This window comes from Opisthorchis viverrini (genome assembly GCF_000715545.1).
Source record: "Opisthorchis viverrini unplaced genomic scaffold opera_v5_21, whole genome shotgun sequence".
Lineage (NCBI taxonomy): Eukaryota > Metazoa > Platyhelminthes > Trematoda > Opisthorchiida > Opisthorchiidae > Opisthorchis > Opisthorchis viverrini.
Genome location: NW_008751677.1, coordinates 2,434,383 through 2,453,670, shown reverse-complemented (window position 1 = coordinate 2,453,670; position 19,288 = coordinate 2,434,383). Strand labels below are relative to the sequence as shown.

At 45.6% G+C, this 19,288-nt stretch overlaps 1 protein-coding gene across 1 annotated transcript in view; it reads right to left on the bottom strand.

Annotated features, from left to right (window-relative positions):
• Window positions 1-1,341: 1,341 nt before the first annotated feature.
• T265_01915 (hypothetical protein) overlaps window positions 1,342-19,288 on the bottom strand; it is a gene marked incomplete at both ends in the record, with an annotated part of 22,570 nt that continues 4,623 nt past the window's right edge. Inside the window, 5 exons of the mRNA XM_009166041.1 lie at window positions 1,342-1,675; window positions 7,130-7,570; window positions 8,078-8,411; window positions 13,226-13,361; window positions 16,024-16,114. Coding sequence (XP_009164305.1) covers window positions 1,342-1,675; window positions 7,130-7,570; window positions 8,078-8,411; window positions 13,226-13,361; window positions 16,024-16,114 — 1,336 coding nt within the window. The remainder of the gene's footprint in view (window positions 1,676-7,129; window positions 7,571-8,077; window positions 8,412-13,225; window positions 13,362-16,023; window positions 16,115-19,288) is intronic.

The window sequence follows — 19,288 nt, the reverse complement described above, 5'->3', positions numbered from 1 at the left end:
TAAGATTGCTTCATTGGACGGCGAAATTTGGTGAGCTGAAAAAATATGAATGTAGATTAGGATGGCTTTTGGTTTGGGTACATATGCAACAAGATGCAACATTCCGGAGCAAAAGTTCAGCTCAACTTCTGAGGGCTTTGCACTCAAGAGCATTGTGCGAGTAATGAGCATCGACGGGATATATACAGAGAAATGTATCATTTTAACGCAATTTTTTCGCCACTTTATTGTTTCGGAGATGAATGCATCAAGCGGATAGTGATCAGTATGGCCTCAGATGTGTTTGCTGGGTAATTTAAAGCAAATGAGTGGGCTTTAAATAAATATATGGGGAGCAATTCTAAGGCATTTTGTTTGTTTGCTAATGACAAACACTGAACGAAACATCGGTTGCCCAGCCCGGTTCTATCTAAGGGGGCAAGGAAACCATCCATCATTCACCTCTTTTAATCCCAAAAATGTCCACAAGGTGACTAACGTTTTGTACGACCGACTATCTTCCAACCGACTGCTTACCGAAAGAGAGCTGGACACCTACAGGGTAGCTTAAAATAGGGCAGCCTTGTCATGCACAGCAGTTCTGAGCCGGCGGATTCGGTGAGATACTTTCCTCTCATGAGACCTACAAGTATGATAGGAATTGTCCACATGCTCTTTTAAGTATACGACGGATAGTTGGGCTTCATTGCAGCATATGATGAATCTTCGGTCCCGACGAGACTTCGTGAGTCTCTACGGGTGATTGTGTTGCAGCCGACGTAAGGGCATCACGGCCGCATATTCTTCGTTAGACGGTAGCAGATAGCACCGTCACGGCCCATCCCAGATGCCTTTAATGTCTGTGGGACACATGCAAGCGAACGATTCGGGTGAGCCATTTTTTATAGCAGTTAGTTAAAAGCTCTACGGCTTCATGATCACAGGTGCTATTGGTGCCGACCGTTTGGTCATGTATACATACCTGGAATGCTGATAGCTTCTCTTTTGCGTAAACCATTTGGATTGCTCATGAAAACGATGCATGAACAGCGTCATGTGAAGACCTGTGTCGCGGACGAATCGGCGACACGAATTCGGACGCCGAGAATCATGCTCGGCTTCAATGTCACATGCCAATTCTACATTCGCGAAGCAATCGCGAATCACTTACTTACCATATGACATCTGTGAATTTTGGTTTCTCCGTATGCAGTGCATACATATAGAGCACATATACATATGTGCTCTGTGCATTCAGCCGACACGTTCCACCGTAGGAATCATTTGGAAAACGCCGCACATAGGTTATCTGTTTGTCGTATTATTATCACACAGATTCCGCCAGGACGTTCGGGTACTGCGTCACAATGACCCAAGTTCGTCTTTTACCCCATGGTCACCAGCGGGTGAACTGTGCACCCACAATCCGTGATGGACCACTTGTGCCATGTGGTCGACAGTCATCTGAAGTCGCTCGAAAAAGCTGTGCACCAATAAGGCGGTCTCGAGCATGTCATACAGAAGTGTCCTGACGCCCTGCGCTTCACGTGCAAGAATACGACATGTGTACACCATACCACTATGACCGAGGGGAGATCCAGGAGGGCGATGGTTACGTTCTAAATGTGACTTGCCGAATGACTGCGTATGCATCTTCCCCGTAGGTAGTTGTGACATGACCCCTGTCTCGAGTAGCCTGCAGAAAAACGCGTTGGCATAGATATTTTAACTAGTAAGTGACGACCTGGAAAACACCATATTTTTTTAAAAAGCTGCTCGCATTCTTTGGGTACAGATCAGTGGGAACAGCGTTCTGAAAAAGCAACATACAATTGCTGGCTGCCGTGATTACCCTAGTTAGCCGGTAGTGGTGGCGCGAAGGCGCACTCTCACTCATCTCTGTTTGCACTATCAATTAGTGAGTTATTATTGCGATTGAGTTTATGCTTTTAAATGCATTTGCTATGTACATATTGTGAAGACCGGTCACAACATAGGCATTGATTTAACTGTTGTTTTGAATGCTGGTTTTCATTATGTTTCTCCGAAATTTGTGCTTATAATGTCCACAGCTACCATATGCTCCCGCTGCCGGTCGTTAGGTCGGCTAGAGAAAGAAGTGAATGACTAAATTATGCCAGTTTTAGCTTGCTAGTAGCCCGTATGCTCGAAGTTGAGTGAATTCATTCCCGTCCTGATGTTTAACTTCCTGAGCATCTTCCCCCAATGCCCATAGATTCTGTCCAACTCTTTTCAGCACTGCGGACGGAACTTATTTATATGTAGCAGCCGTTTGAACATACGGCTTATGCTAAGGAACTGGGTCATATTCGGTGGGGACGCACACATGAGTCATACATCCGATTTAACCTTACCATTCGGGTGACAATGTTATATTTCCCCTTATCGCAAACGTTCGCACGTCTCCACTTCCGTTTATAACCTCCATGGCTGATGCTACCAACTCATCTATTCAGGGCCAATTAACACCACCAATATTTATTGGCTACCGGTTAATTATGTAATGATTTTTCCCAGTAGTTTTGTGCCAAATGACACCGTTACTACGTCAACATATCACTGGTCAATATCTCTGACCATGCAATTTTCCTTAAGCCCCCTCCATTATTTCGTTGTCAGCCGTGTTCTCAATGTACCGACCTGACCACACTGTAGTCCATTGGATGTCGGAGAAAACCGTCATTACTACAAAGACTACAAATACCAACATCCCGCTACCGCGGTGAAAGGAAAACTAGATGGTTCATCTGCCCTCCAGTTGTGTAGGCTACTTCAAATGCTGATGGTTGCTTTTCTCGCAGTGAACAAAGTTTCTGAAAAACCTTGCCAGCCAAGAGGAGTTTAGTTTGTGTCGGGCTGACGTACCTTCTTATCACTGTACCCCTTTCAGTACGTTGCCACCAGGCTTAAAACGTTGGACACTAGGAAAAGGAGCCAACAGACACGGCGGACACGTCCCTCACTGAATTAAATTTCCTGAACAAGTTTTGAAGCGGTCAGCATTTTTGGCGGCCAAGCTTCTCATTAATTTAAAACGCCCCCCAACATGGACCTAAGAGTCACCGTACTCAAGAATTTGAACCACTCTTGGTTCGTGACACACCTCCAGGTTGGCACTGTGTACTGTGCTTAGGCAGACACTATCATTAAAGGTACTCTTGGCTAGCTCATTTGTGGTAGTTGGCATCACTTTTGCGAAGAAATAGTTTTCAATGCGCAGTGGCCTTTTAACTTTGAAATGATAAAAGATGTGTCTGGATGTTTGCGGCGAAATCACGCAAGATAATAGCGCGACCGATTTCGCACAGCATCATTTAAACAGTTAAGCAAGGACATACTTCCGGGCTAACTGTGCAGAAAAACATACCTACATGTAGCTCATTGCTCGAACCAAACCATGTTTTGAACCAAGAGTAAATGAATAGTGGTAACAGTATATCCCCTCCAGTACGAACTAGGGCTGGCCACAAGCGCTTTATCTCACCCTACTGTTGACAAGCGTACAGGTCGACTGACACTTGCGAGTGCAGTGCACAACCAAACTGATGGATATCAGTCACAATGGACACTGTAGCCAGCCAATTTGCTCGGGGAACATCGGCATTTAAAAAGAAGGAACAAATCAAGCTTCCTGTGGATGGGCTCTCAAGTTCGTAATTCTATCAAGTATCTCAGTCTGAAGATGCCTTCAAAGTATACTGTGACACGGTGAGATGTTTTAAGGTGTGTCTGAACTACAGTGGTTCGCGGATATATTGAGGTATCCATCGTGTACGGCTGAATCTAAATGATTGAAAAGATTAACAGACATTCTGATGCAAAGATATACCCCCGATACAGAGCTACGTATTCCTTGCAAAAATAGTATGAACTTGACCAATAAAAACGTGCATGATCGGTTCGACCAGGCTTCGACGAGTGACTGCGAGATTACCCACACTTGGGTGGAAAATTTGCACGATATTATGGGCGAATAAAATTCGGCCCCCGAAGGCACTGCTGATGAGCAACTGGGCGTTTATAGTAACCTGGACTAGCTGCCTTTCACAGCTTCATTTCTTTTTGTGAATAGACTTAAAGATCTATGACTATAAGGCGCTAAAATATCCGTATAAGCTCCATTAGCGGTGGTGAAACGATGGCAGACCGTAAACTAACTAAGCTTTCCAAGAGGATGTGACTAATGGTTGCGTTGTGGTCCATTTTGAAACATTGTTCTGGATCGAGGTCATTTTGCAACTAACATCGAGCACATGTCCGGTAGCCAATTTGAAGGTTCACTTCAGCGGATTCCACTTCCACTTCCATTTCACCCTACTTGGGATGTGAAAAATTCAGTCCTTTCAAAACTTATTGTTCAAATTTTGCAATTCAGTCTGAAACGAACGACTATTGAGTCCAACCCAACACGACAATTCCCTCATTAATTGCTCGCTCCGACCAAGTTCCTTTGACCTCCGCCTGTCTTGCTCATCCCTATCCACCATTCACCTTGCAACAATGACCGCCTCGTCAAGCACTAGTATTTAAGCATGCGTGTGAATATGCGCAGCTGACCCAGTTGTCCNCCTACCCTGAATGTTCTGCGGTGATTTCCAAATGATCGAACAGCCAATCAGAATCACCAGACCTCTTTGGAATGGGCGACCGCAACTCACACTATCAAGCCAATATTCCGCTCGCCATTGTTTGGTATATGGACGTTGACACCCTACTGTGCAGATCAGTGACAGATGTGCGCACTTGCTGACCACGAATGTGGACATTTGAGACTCGTCATACGATTTCGTTAACCTCTGTGTAAATAGTGCAGTAAATTTTCAAACCCGATCCTTCACTTGGATGTTGGGGATTCGAAATTTCGTATTGGGAGACTCAACAAGAGTGCCACGCAAGATCGATTAGAGCGAAACCCGTATGAGCCGACTGAGATGTCAGACAAACTGGTCAACCTGAGTGAATGTCACTAACGGTGGTCTAGCTGAAGACGTCCCGACCCAGGTCTGGAAAACCAGAGTGGCTTTTACCAATATGCAGTTTGGACATCAGCTTGTCTATCAAGGTGGTAATGGGGTCAGAAGCCCGGTTAATATTTGTGGGGACATTAAATAAACTATCGGCGTTTGACCAGTAGCTTCGACGCATTGCTGGTTTCTGATGAGAATATAGCACCACATTAGTGGTGCTATACGTTGGTTTTCGGAGGAGATCATCTCCCAAAAGTAGTAGACTGATCACACTCTACATGTTGCGCCAGCCTGATTACGCACTTCTTACGTCAGTTGGCCGAATTCCCTGAGAGGCCCCTTCTACACAACCATGCGGAGGGTGAAAACGAGACGAGCGAAGACTTGGCAATAAAATAGGAAATTCATTAGCAGTAACCCGTGTGCTGGTCATTGCTGTCTCCCTGAGTGGGGACCACGAGAGGGACATAGCAACGGTTAAAGGCATTGAAACACATGACCCAATAACGTGCATGCGTCCAAATGGTTGCTTTCAGTGCATAGTTCTCCCTCCCAATATCCCCGAAAAGCGCAGTTTCTTCTGATTTCCCACATAATCTATATCAACTTCTGCCTTCAGCGCTAGCTATCCGCTTTCATCTTTTCAGCTCATCGACGAAATAAATTGTGACCGCCATAATTGCTGTATGATATGCACACGGTTTGTACCTAAAGATGACGAGAGCTCGCCAGCGACACCCGAAGCAGTTTACTCCGTTTCGTCAGGTGCATATTTTGTCCTGGAACTACAGGAAAAAGTTACTCACTGTCTTGATTAAAGGGCACCACAAGTCAGTTTAGGGCTTCCTTCGTCAGCTTCAAGTTCGATTATTTCGTTAGTAGTTCAACCAGTCCTTTATTCAAAAAGAGCGACAAATTACTCCTCCCCATTGTCTTCAAGTTCTGAAGCCCCATGAACGAAAACATGGGCAAGATGCACATCTCAACCACTCTTCTCCTGCCTCTAGTATCCCGATGGATCGGGATCACGAGGTTGCCCTTCGGTGTGCTATACATGCCCTTCACCTATTCCCGTAAACTCGACGTTCGAATAATTCGCTGGGCTTGTCGATTTTGTTCTGCGCGTTTCATCGAAGTGATGCGTCGGTGGTATGCATGGGTCCTTGTATGCACTTCAATGGGGGTTGCTCGAGTGAACAATCCACCCCGGGTATCTCGCCCATTCGAATACATACCGATGCAACGCTCAGCCGTACCATGTAACAACTCACTGATGATGTCACCTCAACTGGGGATGATATGTCCGTAACAAAATTACCAAGATCAGAGACGAATTCGGTAACGAACTGTCAAACGTTTTTCATAGACCTAATGAACGACCGTTCTTGCTGCCGTTGGAATAGGTGAGATTTAAGATGGTATCAAGTCACTTCTTCCTTTCAAAACAAGTAGCACTGGTACACGCGCTCGGTAGGACAGACGAAAACTGATTCATCAAATAGACGGAAGGCAAGGTACAATGGAAGAACCTTTTATAAAAGTGTTTGACTCATGATGGCGCTATTGCGAGATTAGAATGTAACTATGAAGAAACCAGAGTTGTGGCACTTTGAAACAATACTGAATTTCAAGTTAAAACTTGCTAATTGAACAACACGCAAAACCAGTAATGAGGAGATCGATTACTAAAAATCTGAAAACAGCCCACTACTGGATTTGTTTGGTTTGGGACGGGCCTGGTTTCCGTCATGAGTGGTAATCAATCCCTGAATTGAACACCAATTTGGCTGAAAGCTTACTTTTGGGCTCATACGCGTGATAAAACTGCTGGAGCATGAGACGCGGCGGGTTTCACTGAAGTCAATAACAAACTGATACTGTTTTCGCACGGTGTGCACATCATACAGGCCGCCTGGAGGTTCCACTCAACAAGGAAACTCCATTTCCAGTAAATCCCAGCTCGGATGCTAGGAGAATGATTTTTTTATGCTGGGGACGTTTCTGATGAGTGTGATTCGCACGTCATTCGAAGCGGGGTCCGGGTTAACAGAGTGATGTGAGATCACTTACAACTTACGCGCACAATAAGCCTCCAAGTAAAATTCTCCGGGTAAAAACGAACACGTCATTTTCGGAGGTAAAGAAAATAATTACAGGGTTACATTTCCCTCAGAGGGAAGGACCACAGAGAAAGACGGTTTTCAGAAGGGAGTCTTGTCAAACGTCCATAAAGCGGTAGGGATTCGGAAGGAGTGGTTGAACCGGTTTCGTTGCCTAATAACGAAGCTTCATCATCGGTAAGATTAGCCTCTTCAACGTCGGTGTCCGATGAGCTATCAGACCCAGAAGAAGTTCCGGCTGCTCTCTGATTCTTATTTGTACTAGCCGTATACCAAGGAGGTCGAATGCGACGTTGTCCAGCAGTCGTAGCCACCACGGGAAGAAAGGGGTGAATACTAAGACCATGGGCGCAATCGGAATGGGCTCGCCAGACCAAGGAAGGCTTATGAAATTCATCTGTTTCTGAATGCTTCAGACACTCGACCAAATCATAGACACACACCACTCCCGTTTGCGAACCAGTGAAAAGGTACTGGCCAGTGCTGAAATAAAAGAGAAAGCTGGGTTGGACCGGCAGTGTCAAGGGATCCAAAAGAGTCCAGAAGCATATAAAAAAAACAGACAGGCTGGCCCATTTGTGGCACACTTAAAAAGGAACTATGAACCGGCACGGATAAGTACGTGACTGCAGTCAAACCAAGTCGGATTCACATATAGGCTCTTATGGACAGGCGAATTCCGTCCAGAACTTCTTTGGAAATTACAGCCAAACACAAACATGAGCCAAGAAACAAGGTAGACGCAAGCAAAACGAAAGATTGCATCACGCAGAGTACGTAAGGATTGAGTTAGTTGACTTGGAGGGGGACAACACACGTCATATACAGACGAAGCAGTAATGTGGCAGACATCATACTATACTAGTAAGGTTTTGTTTAACTACTAAGCAGAAATGATGGAACCTTTCGCTGAACAACATTTCAGTGTGACACCCACAGTCATGGATTCACGGAGAAATTTTACAAAACGTAAAGTTAGTACGAACTCACGGGTCTAGATCGAACTGAAACCGCTGGTGATTTTCGACGCGCCTGTGTAGAACAAGTAGCGGATTAGACAGTCGTCTAGCATCCCAGAGGAATATCCGAGAGTCCATTCGACATCCGGCAGCCAAATACCAGGGAGCTCCTGATTCCTTAGCAAATCGGTTACCCAGTAACACTTGTGTCACACCAGTTCGGCTGCCTGACACGCGACCAATCAAATGGCCTGGTTCTGCGAACATCGTCACAGTACCATTGTAAGAACCCGTGGCGTAGAGCTGGCGTTCTGGAGTGCGCGGCACAGCGATGCATGAGATGATGCCACCTTGAAGCGACTTTTCTGGGGATAAATATAAAGGTCGTTCGCTGAAAAAATGCGCACTGTAAAATAGCGAAACCTTCGGGACGGACATGACAGAAAACCTAAGACTGTAGACGCGAAATGAACCGACGACCGAGTAACGTGAGATACCTTATGAGGAAGTACAACGAACATGGACCACAATTATGGGCTTATTAGTTAGGGACCCAATGAGAGTTCCAAGTAGAAGCGGTAATAATGCGGCACACAACCGAAGGTGAGATGCGTCGTGGTTAGGCAAGACTGTACAAGGTTCACCACGTACGAGACTATAGAGCAGCTGAAGAACTGAAGTGACGGGGCATCAGGAACTCAGTTCCTGAACTAACTGAGCACATGCCAATGCATTGCTGCGACAGCTGTGCTTAAACTGGGCACGACAGTCCACCGAAAAGGCACCGGAGGGGTTGCCAAAAGGTCAATGAAAAGACGGTGAATGGGTGCGTAGATTCATCGAGAGACTTGTTGCACACCCTCCGTAGCAGGTGGATATGTCCGTACCTCACGTGTCCTTACGGTATGTATGGCCATGCAATCGGTATGCGTCCCTGGGTTCTGCTGCTGGAACTGGAATCCATGAGCGATACGCATCTTCGGACTATACCTCTGGTAGATCGGTGTCTGATAGGATCCTTGGTGTGCCATTCATGGTAGCAAGAAGACCCGCTCGCTGTTCCAGTAATTAATACACCTTGTCGGAATTAAACGACATACAAGCAACTTGTACGATACTGGCACTCTTCGTTTGATGACATGCCACCGACAGGTAGTCCGTAAACTATTTTCGCCGCGTTTAAATTCACGTCGTCTGTGGTTCTTTAGGGTCAGAAACAGACTTGGTTCAGTGGTACCCAGAAATAAATCAAACAAAATCTCTGCAAAATAGGTCGCGTTAATTGCTGGGAGCATTGTACAGTAGGATTTTTTTTGGGAGAAACAAGATGAAAGTTTCCTTAGTGGGAACCCCGACGTTATCGCAGTAGACCTTTTGGTGGTATCGTCGAAAAATTGCACCTGCTCATTGAACTGCAATTACGAGACCCGCAACAAGTAGGCCAAGCTCTTCGAATGCTTCCAAGATAAACTACGCTCAACTATCGCCCACAGGGATGGACGAAAAAACGCCATAGTACTCAAAGTGTGGCTGCGGTTGTACTCTTCTGTATTGGAAATTAATCAGACCACTCAATGTAAGATATATGGTAAGGAATGAGGCGTCTTCTGTGCGAAGATTGTGTTTGTCTCAGCAGCAGATAACTACCAGACCCCCACAAATTGTGGTAGATTGTTAGGCACCTGGTAGATGAGGCGAAAGGTTCAGTCATGCGTGACGGACTGCGGTAGGGTACAGAACGACAGCACTAGGGCTGGATCCGGGCAGTTCCCACGAGTGAGATAGCAGAGCCAGTGTTCACGTGTCAGCTGAGCATTTCATTGGACGACCAACATGCGACGATTAGAACCAGCATTTGTAAGGGTACGCAGTTGGACGATCGATAGTATTTTGAATGTGAAGAACGGAAACGCAAAGGTTATCCTCCAAAACTGCAGATTCAACACAGTGACTTAGTCTATTGGAAATCAGTCCAGTTGCCGTTTCTCCCCTATAGGTAATGTTGACTGGTGCGTCTCCTGGACGGTAGTTCAACTCCTACGTCGGTCCCCGGATTTCTGTTCCACCCACCGTGTTGTATCGAAGGATACGGTAGCTTGAGGCAGCCTTCCGTGGGATCCAGGGAGAATTATTACGACCGTATTTATGGTTAAAAAACAGGATTTTCCACAAGCTCACGCTAGAATCTTTGTGATGAGACGAGAAGCGCCGAGATATAAATGTTCGACCCTGATTGACTGACATCGTGATCAATCAGAAGACGTCTTCGTTGGCTCCGTAGCCCGCTAGTGAAATCCTACCAATCCATGTAATGTTCGGTTATGTAGAGTGGATCGCTTCTGGACACCCTCTCAAGCACGCCGTTCATCCGTTGCTGTGATCTGACCTGTGACAGTTTAGGGAGGTGCCATCAAATGTCAGTCTGCTCTGGGGTAGTGGGCTTACTGAACCGGAATCTGTTGCGGATGGTTCAGGCCTTACTATCGAATTCAGAGGTATATCATGCGACAAGGTTCTATTGTGGGGACACAAGCTGCTACCTAAATTCAGAGGTATATCATGGTTGTCGGGTGTTCCGTGCGACAACGTTCTATTGTGGGGACACAAGCTGCTACCTGACGCATTCATTCCAGAGATATGACATGTACCGCGTGTTTGACATGGTATTCGACCTCGCATCCACCGCAGATCACACCCACGGTATCCTCGAATCACCATCCGGCCTTCAGATGATTGCTATGATGCCTTTTCTGTCTGTCCCTCCTCCTTGGTTTTCTGCACAGCAGTGGAACACTCTACATTCTCACGGGGCTGTGTACTGAACGGTTGGAACCGCGAGTACCATGTTGTAGACTGTCGGTAGGATACGTTGAAACTGACTGAAATGAGAAGGCTACCGGTGTCGGACGTAACCAGCTAAACAGCAACTGTGACGCGTATGTACCAACTGGTCTCCAGTTTGACTACAACTGTGGCAACCGAAAAATCGTCAAGATGCGGCGTTCCCGTGGACATATTGCCATCACATGCAGTCGTCTCGTTACAGACACCAATGAGGGGTTTCCCCAAGAGTTGAAGTTTATCAAACCAATCCATGCGAAGGAAATCGAGGCCTGTATAAGCATCATTGTTGGGTGACTTAAAGCGGCTCGAACCCGGACATTGGCAGAGTCGCTTCATGGGTAGCGAATAAAGCAATATGAATACCCAATAGGAGGAATTCTTCTAAGCTTTTCAGGGGACGGATAGTGTTTGAGGATAGATGACCAAGAAAAATTTCGATCAACGATGTTAGACATCCGATGCTTGTTTTTATGCGCAAATGCATTAGCGACCAAGCCTTGAAACTTCTTGTCGAACGCAGATAAAAACACGGCTAAGGGACAAAACCCTCGTGCAAATTCATGTTGATATAATCGCTTAGAACTCTGGACAGTTAGCAAGGTCTCGCCATCCATTGGCAGCGAAAGACGTGGGCTATTTACCCATATCTTTCAGTTTTCATCCACGCTTTTTTACTATCTGTAATGTTGATACATTGGCTATTCTGGATCTTCGTCTGATACAACACATAAAATATAAATAGCCATTTTAAGGACTTCTATTCCCAAAACCGATGAGAGGTGTGTGCAGAAATACCATTCTAGAATCCAAAGATTTCCATCAATGGTTTACAGTTAGCTAGAACGATGAACTTCGAGCATAGGCCACTCAATTGGACAGGTTGATAACAGATGTCAAATTGAATGCCTCCTTTGCTATCTGAGTAGTTTTGTTTCCTCTTTTGAGACGACATGAAGTGCAGTAGGCCTAGTAACAAGATTTCCATAACCGTGTCGGATGACTGCAGTTACTCCAAAAGTTGATATCACCAAGTGCTCTGTGAGATTCTTAGGTGCCAAAATTGTTTAACGGATCTTCGATAGATTAAAATGATTCCTCACATGCTAAAGACGAGATCCACTGCTTGACAGGAGCTCTTTCCATGGGACATGTTGTTTGTGCGTAGTAGGAGTAGGTAATCGATAGTAGACAATCGTACCAAGGAGTTATGGCATTGTATCGACGTTATTTGATTGTGGAGTTCATTTTATGATTGGGATCTTTCCGGCTTCGGGATGTCGCCTGTCACTGTCTATCATACAACCTAAAAACCTCAGCCGGGCTAGGAATAGTTCACGCTTCTCAACGAGCAGCGTGAATTCGTAGTCTATCAAACACGAGGATAACTACTGGATAACACATCTATAGTTTAGGGAAATTACACATTCTAAATAGATGTGATCAGTCCTATGCGTTTGATTGTTAAGCGGAACAAATCACGTCCTACTCAAACAGTATAGTTGATGGAAATAGAAGCCACCATGTTCAGAGAGCACTTGCAGCTAATCGAACGATCGATTGAACGACCAATCGTGGTCGAATGGTTTCGTTCTGAACTATTGGTCGAAGTGCACACTGCCGGTGATTCCCAACAGCTGTACATTGCTTCTCGGCTCCAACATCAAGTTGATTCGCAAATTAGTACAAACCTCTACTTGGTGCAGGAATAACAAATAAGACTGACACAAGGTGAGGGACCAGACCTGTTTGGTAAATCCCAGGAAGGGAAAACTGGCTGTGGGCCGTGAGTGTTACAGTGTTCTGTCAAAAGGGAACTACTCACAAGGTTGCTGAAAACTCTTCGACAGCCCACGACCGGTTTCACCCTTCTTGGGGCTCATCAGGTAGGCGCAGTCCCCGAGTTTCCGTCAACCTTATGTTCTACTTGAACCCAAATAGGATTCAAAATATACTGCGACACCTCGAATATCGTGCCAACTGAATCATGAGGCGGCCTGTGTGCAGCACATTCAATTGTAAAATATCATAAACGAAAGATTCAGTTGAGTCTCTCGTGAAAACCAAATTGATTTGCAACTGAGTGTAATTCTCGAGACAAGTGTTCTGTCAAATTTGTCCCCCGTGTCATTGATCTCGGATTACCACCCAATGATGCACGTTTTTTCACTACGTTTACTACACCCAAAACTAATAGTGCATTGATGACTGATTAGAGTGAAACGCACCGACTGTCGCGTTCTCTGATGGAGTCAACTTAACGCCGACGAGAACAGTGCGAAAAGCCAAACGTTCTAGGTACGTGGTGCAGACAGACCAAACAAGAAGTTAAACTTACGACCAAGTTTTGGCCGCCTTACGGAGTCACGACCTGGCCGAGACACATCGAAAACGTGCATGAAACGATTGAATCCGGCATACAACCGTTGACCGTCCGCTGAGAATGCAACAGAGTATGCCGAAATCGCATCACCCTTGGGAGATGAAAAACAATCGGCAGAAAAAAAGTGTTACTTGTCAAAGTTTTTGATGTACGAACGTGAAAAATCGGTACAAAGGCGGTCGTACACGATACCAAAATTATCTTCGAGGTATCACACCACCACATTGTTTTCTAATAACAGTTTCTCCCTACACAATGGCTAGTACATAAAATCCAGCTTTTCTGGTCCATAATACATGGTAGCTGTTAAGGACGCCGCGCACATAAAAAACCTTGTGTGGTGAAGATAGAGCTGGAGAAAATGGAAGAGTTCAGTGCGTTACATACAACATGCGGAAGTATACAAACCAATATGTTCGTGTAATGAGAACATCCAGGAGCACGACCGTAAAAATACGAGTAATCATCTAACCAGCCGGTAAATCTCTGGTGCGGAGGATGGATGCACGAACTAGGTGTCGCTGTGCAGTAGTTTTGCGGTCACCTGGGTCTACCCGTAGTTTTGTTGCAATGCGAAGGATACCCATGAGTCTTCGCTTAATGCAGGCATAATTGAAGGTCAGGCCTCCATTACAGCAGTAAGGCATCAGTGTCAACACCCATGTTGCTGTTTCTGATGACGATATACAACGGGAAGAAGGGCTAGGGATATACATGTAGATGGTGTCGCCACAGAAATTTTAACTCACAGGGAGCACACCATGGAACATTCAATATCGCGACGTTTCGCCTGTGTAGTTATACAAACATCGAAATCGAAATCGTTCAGCTGTAACACCCTTTCGGTGCCTAGCTGCCACGCCACACGAAGGAAGCACCAGGGCTGGGATACTGTCAGGTTGCCCAAGCCTAGACAGGAGAAGTCGAGAGGCAGAGGTCGGGTTCGAGCCATGGACCTTCCGGTCAGTAAATTCGCACTTTAACCACTTGGTCCATCTCGCCCCCACAAACATTCGGCTTCCAAACATACATTTGCTACTTTTATACAATCCGTCTGAAGGTACCAGCGAAAGTGATCTTGTCTTAAAGGGACAGTGGGGTTCAAAACAAGGGACCAACCGGAATTAGTTGATCCTGATGGATAATCTCTCCTGAGAGTAGTACCTACAAGAGGTGGAAATTGAAGTACAAATTTATGTCAAAGCTCATTCGAGAATGAGGGTACAACTTTACACTTCCTTTCAGAGAACATAACTTGACTGAATCCGTACCGAATGCATATACAGGGTGTCTCATAATGGACGCAAAAAATAATACCCATGTTAAAACTTTAACACCAATTCAAACATTTATCATTTTTATGTGGACATACATGCATCATAGAGGTTTACTGTGAACAAACTGGCATTACAAAAGATGTTGAAAGAAAACGCCACTTTCTTCTATAACAAGTCGGAGGCGATATGAGATGTGAGACACAGCATGTCTAACTTCTTCAAGCGTCACTCGTGCACACTCCTCTTCAATTCTTGCTCTTAACTGTACCAAATTCTTCGATTTATTTTCATGATATACGCGAGCCTTGATCATTTCCCGAAACCAATAACCCAGAGGTATGAGATCGGGTGACCTTGCGGGCCAGAAGTTTGGAAATCCACAAGCAATGACTCTCCTATCATAGAATGCTCTCGGAGGTAGTAGTGGGGTGGAGCGCCATCTTGTTAAAAGACGGTCGATGACTTCTTGTGCTGCTTGAGTTGCGGGATGACATGCGTCTGCAGCATATGAAGGTAAGTGTCGCCGGAAACCGTAGCATCAAAAAAAGGGACGCAGGAGACACTTTGAGGAGAGTCCCATCTACACAGAGAGATGAGGGGAGTGGAGATTATGGGTGAGGTACTCGTGAAGAGCTTCAAGGAACCATATCACGCAACTGTGCTTGTTGGTTATGCCATCCACGTAAAATTTGCTTCATCGCACCAAAAAATGTTGGGAACGATTTCTTCATTGTCCACTAGTAAGTTAGCGAACGTGACACGTTGCTCCTTGTCTTCTTCCGTGTAATAAAGTGAAATGATACGGGTAGAGATGAAGGTGGCATCTCATAATACGATGCACGCTGGCGTGGGGAATGCCGGTCAACTGAGACATCTGAGTTATTGACGAAGATGCCACGGCGCTCTGGGACTGAAGTTGCTCGACGGCATTCTGTACGAAAATCCAATACAGATCCAGTGGACTCAAATTTCGCAATCAAGAGCGTAAGGGTCGACGCGGTGAAAGGATCTTTGATGAGACTATGTTTGGTATCGTAACCACGAAGTGCAGCGGCGGCGCTTTCATTAAGGGAATAATAGAGTTTCACAATCTCAATCGTAGATAGAAAAATGCCAACACTTGCACACGAAGCCTCCTTTATGTGGCTATTAATAATGAAGGATTTTGTTCCTTCATCTGATTAGCTACGTATGGTCACCCAGTCAAATTTTGGGTCTATTATGAGACACCCTACAGTACATTCTACTGTCCCTCTCTGATCAAGCGATACTAGACTCAGATCATTGTCTGAAAGCTGATGGTAAGGGGAACAAATGCTGTTCAGTCAAGGAAAACAGAGAAAATACCAAGGAGAACGTCTTCGTACAGGTTAAACAAGGATGCATTTCCGAGGTTCAGGAGGTGGTACTGAAAACGAAGACGACAATTAATTGTTTGAAACACAGAATTCCTAGACTGAAAGACACTACACCTACCATATGATTGATGGGTCTGTACATGGCACGAACGGTCCCAGTGAAGGCATCCCATAATCGAATGGGATTTCGGCGTGCCGTGCTGGCAAGACTGGTAAAACAATCAGAAATCAGAGAGAGATTAGATCAACAAGGGGGTTGTTAAAAAACATCAAGTTCCCAATCTGAGAGGCATAAGATGAGTTCTCTCCTCTTACGAAAACTTCTTCCGCGCGCAATAAGTGGTTTTCAGAACGAATTGAGTCATTACCTGGTGTGTCTCTACATTTTCAGGGATGATCCATAATGAGAGGCAGTCGGACTGAATGAAAAGTTGAAGAAAACTAGATGCGAAGCCAAGAAGATCTGAGGTATGGGTGGTAACCTGAATTTGAAGACAAGCGCTGGACACTAGCCGAGACACTTAAGTTTCAGTAAAAAGAACAGTTTTACTGTGGCTGTGAGACTTCAAGGGTCAAGAAAGTCACAGATTACCCATTTCTAGGCAGATGCAATCGGAAAACCAAGGTCGATTGCGACGCATCGGCCTTCCGGTGAATTGTCCCGCACCTTAACCACTGAGCTAAGTCGCGTTGTACCTTACCTCTGTGACATAAAAAATGAATAGAATTGGCAAACGTGGTTCGAGCCTCGTACTGCCTACACTGACTTCATCAGACACAATACTGCCAGAGCTAATACAACTACCGGGTTAGGCGAACTTGTCCAAATTCCATGGCTTCTCCTCAAATCGCATGACTTTGTGTTGTAGGCGTAACGTTCAAAGATTAGGACCAAGCCGGTAAGGTTCTCAGCAGCGACGATGTGAACACGGGACTTTTGAAAACCCCTCAGCGTTCACCCCATTATGGTATCAATGACGAAATTAAGAAGAAATGGAGAGGGCGCACACACTCACCGGCCATCATTATTTGTAATGAAGGGCTTTCCGTAGGAACGCCCGAAAATATGCGACCACAAGAAACGGATCGCGTCAACGCACTATGGAAGCACCATCTGCTGAGCAGGGGTGGTTAGAAACGCTGGAGCATCGACAGAATCGAACACCAGACGAAATGTGAAGATGTGGTTCACGTATCTTCTAAGCTGACATGTTAGTTTGAATTCCGGGTGCATGATCACAATATCTAAGCGCGGTGCACGTGTATACTGGGTAAACCCGAATGACGCAGTAAAACATCGCAATGGACAAGTGTATGACCGAATTCTACATAGGTACACCGGAAAGCACAGCATGCAGTAACCAAGCCTTGCCACTAGTAATGGCAATGTGACCTAGTTGAGTTCAGGGGTTGATTCGTTTGTGGACATCATGTATTCGAACGAATTCCGCTGTCCATAAGTCGGTAATGCAAAGGAGTTGTCTATTCCTTCTGTAAACCAAAGACAACCAGCGGTTGTTTTTATTTGTTCGACTGTTCATGAGTAGCATGATCTATGCATGTTTATTATAACGTTGTTTTGCTCGCACCTAAGGTCTACTTAGTTTCGAGATCTTGTTGCCTGTCTGTTTTCGTTTGCAACTTCATGCCGCAACTCTTCCACTCTTCGAGTGTCTGCTCCGACGCCAGAGCAGGTGGATAGAACCCAGAAGCCCCTCGGATGGTAGACAAGTGCGTTATCCGTCAAGCCAAATTGGTTTCCGCGGACGCCCTGGTTTTCCATTACGTTCGTATTGAACCTCACCTGACAGCGTTTTTGAGATTTTGTTTTAAACGGGCCTAAGAAGGCATTCCGATTTGCCACGTTCTGCTTTGTCAAGCTGTCAGCTATGGACAGTTTCCGTTACCTGCCGGACGTACTGACTGTGTTCTGCGCCGTTATCTCCGTATACGGCCTACTTACACTGACTACCCGTATCCACCACCTCGTTTTACCTTTTTCAACCCCTACTGAATGTCCTCTTACTAATCAAAATTTCTCAGTACAGCATCTGCTGCCCTCATCCGTCAATCCCTGCTGCTTACTGAATCCAAATTGCGTGGAGTCCGGTAGCTCCAATCGTCCTGTATGATCCTTAGCAGCCCTGATCTTACAGAAACAGTATGTGCTCAGCACACGACTGCAGCAAACGTTTTCTGTTGTCGGCTCGTATTGCGCCTAATACAAAACGACCACCCAACTGGACCTCAGGAGCGCTAAGCATGCCTTTCTAGGCGTTCATGTCCCAGCGGCCAGAATGTTGCCTGAGTTTTTATCCCGGTGGAAAATAGGTTGAGCTATCTTTGGAAGATTCGGAGCTACCGTCCGTTGGGACATAAGCCGATGAAGATCTCTTTCTCGAGATTGTCTCAAAGATGCTGCCAAACGAGTCACCGAGGCGCTCGGCGACACGAGTGGTGGCACTACGCGACGGCCGATGTGACAGGACAGCATTCGTGGGGTTCATGGTTCTACGCCGGGATACTATCAAGGTGCCTACACTTGAACCAAAAGGGATTAGGGCAACAACCAAAACATTTGGATCAAAAGCTTGACCACGAAACGACAAATGGGTGTCAGCATACTAACATGGCAGTACAGGGTTTTATAGGTTGCCGTCATTGTCCCAACGCACAACTCGGAGGACCATGGGATTGCTTATCAAAGCTGCAGCTATTGACCTGGTATGATAAACTCCCTGGATGTCAAAGTAAACCATTCCCCCGTATAGTCCCGTATATTTATAATTCCCCGTATAGGTGCACGAACCGCTACACCCCGATGAGATCCAGTCTCTTCGAAGTGGCTTCTCTAAAGAATTTAGATTGGCAGCCATGCCTACATCTGTCTCACTTTCCTGGTATTCAGCCGACAACGGACAACATCAGGTTGTGAAAAAGCTGCACACACAAGGTGATTGAGTGTTCTGTACTTTGCGACCCGGTAAAGCTCATGAGAACGACAATCACCGAAAAAAGGTTCGCATCCTATCTCCTGGGACGGTTTATTCTGAACACTTGCGTTTTATCAGTGTATAGGCACAAGCTCATGAGACAATCACCGAAAAAAGGTTCGCATCCTATCTCCTGGGACGGTTTATTCTGAACACTTGCGTTTTATCAGTGTATAGGCAGGCATAGCGGGCGACGGTTAACCCATCTGGTTTTCGGTCCACTCCGGCATGCTATATATATATATATATATATATATATATATATAAACGTTACTCACTGTGTGAATTACGTGTACCATAAGTGTGATAAGTGTTGAGTGAAGAGAACAGCGTTCATCAGATTTTTTTCGATTGTTCATGCCATTAACGATCTACATGGACAGGTCACTC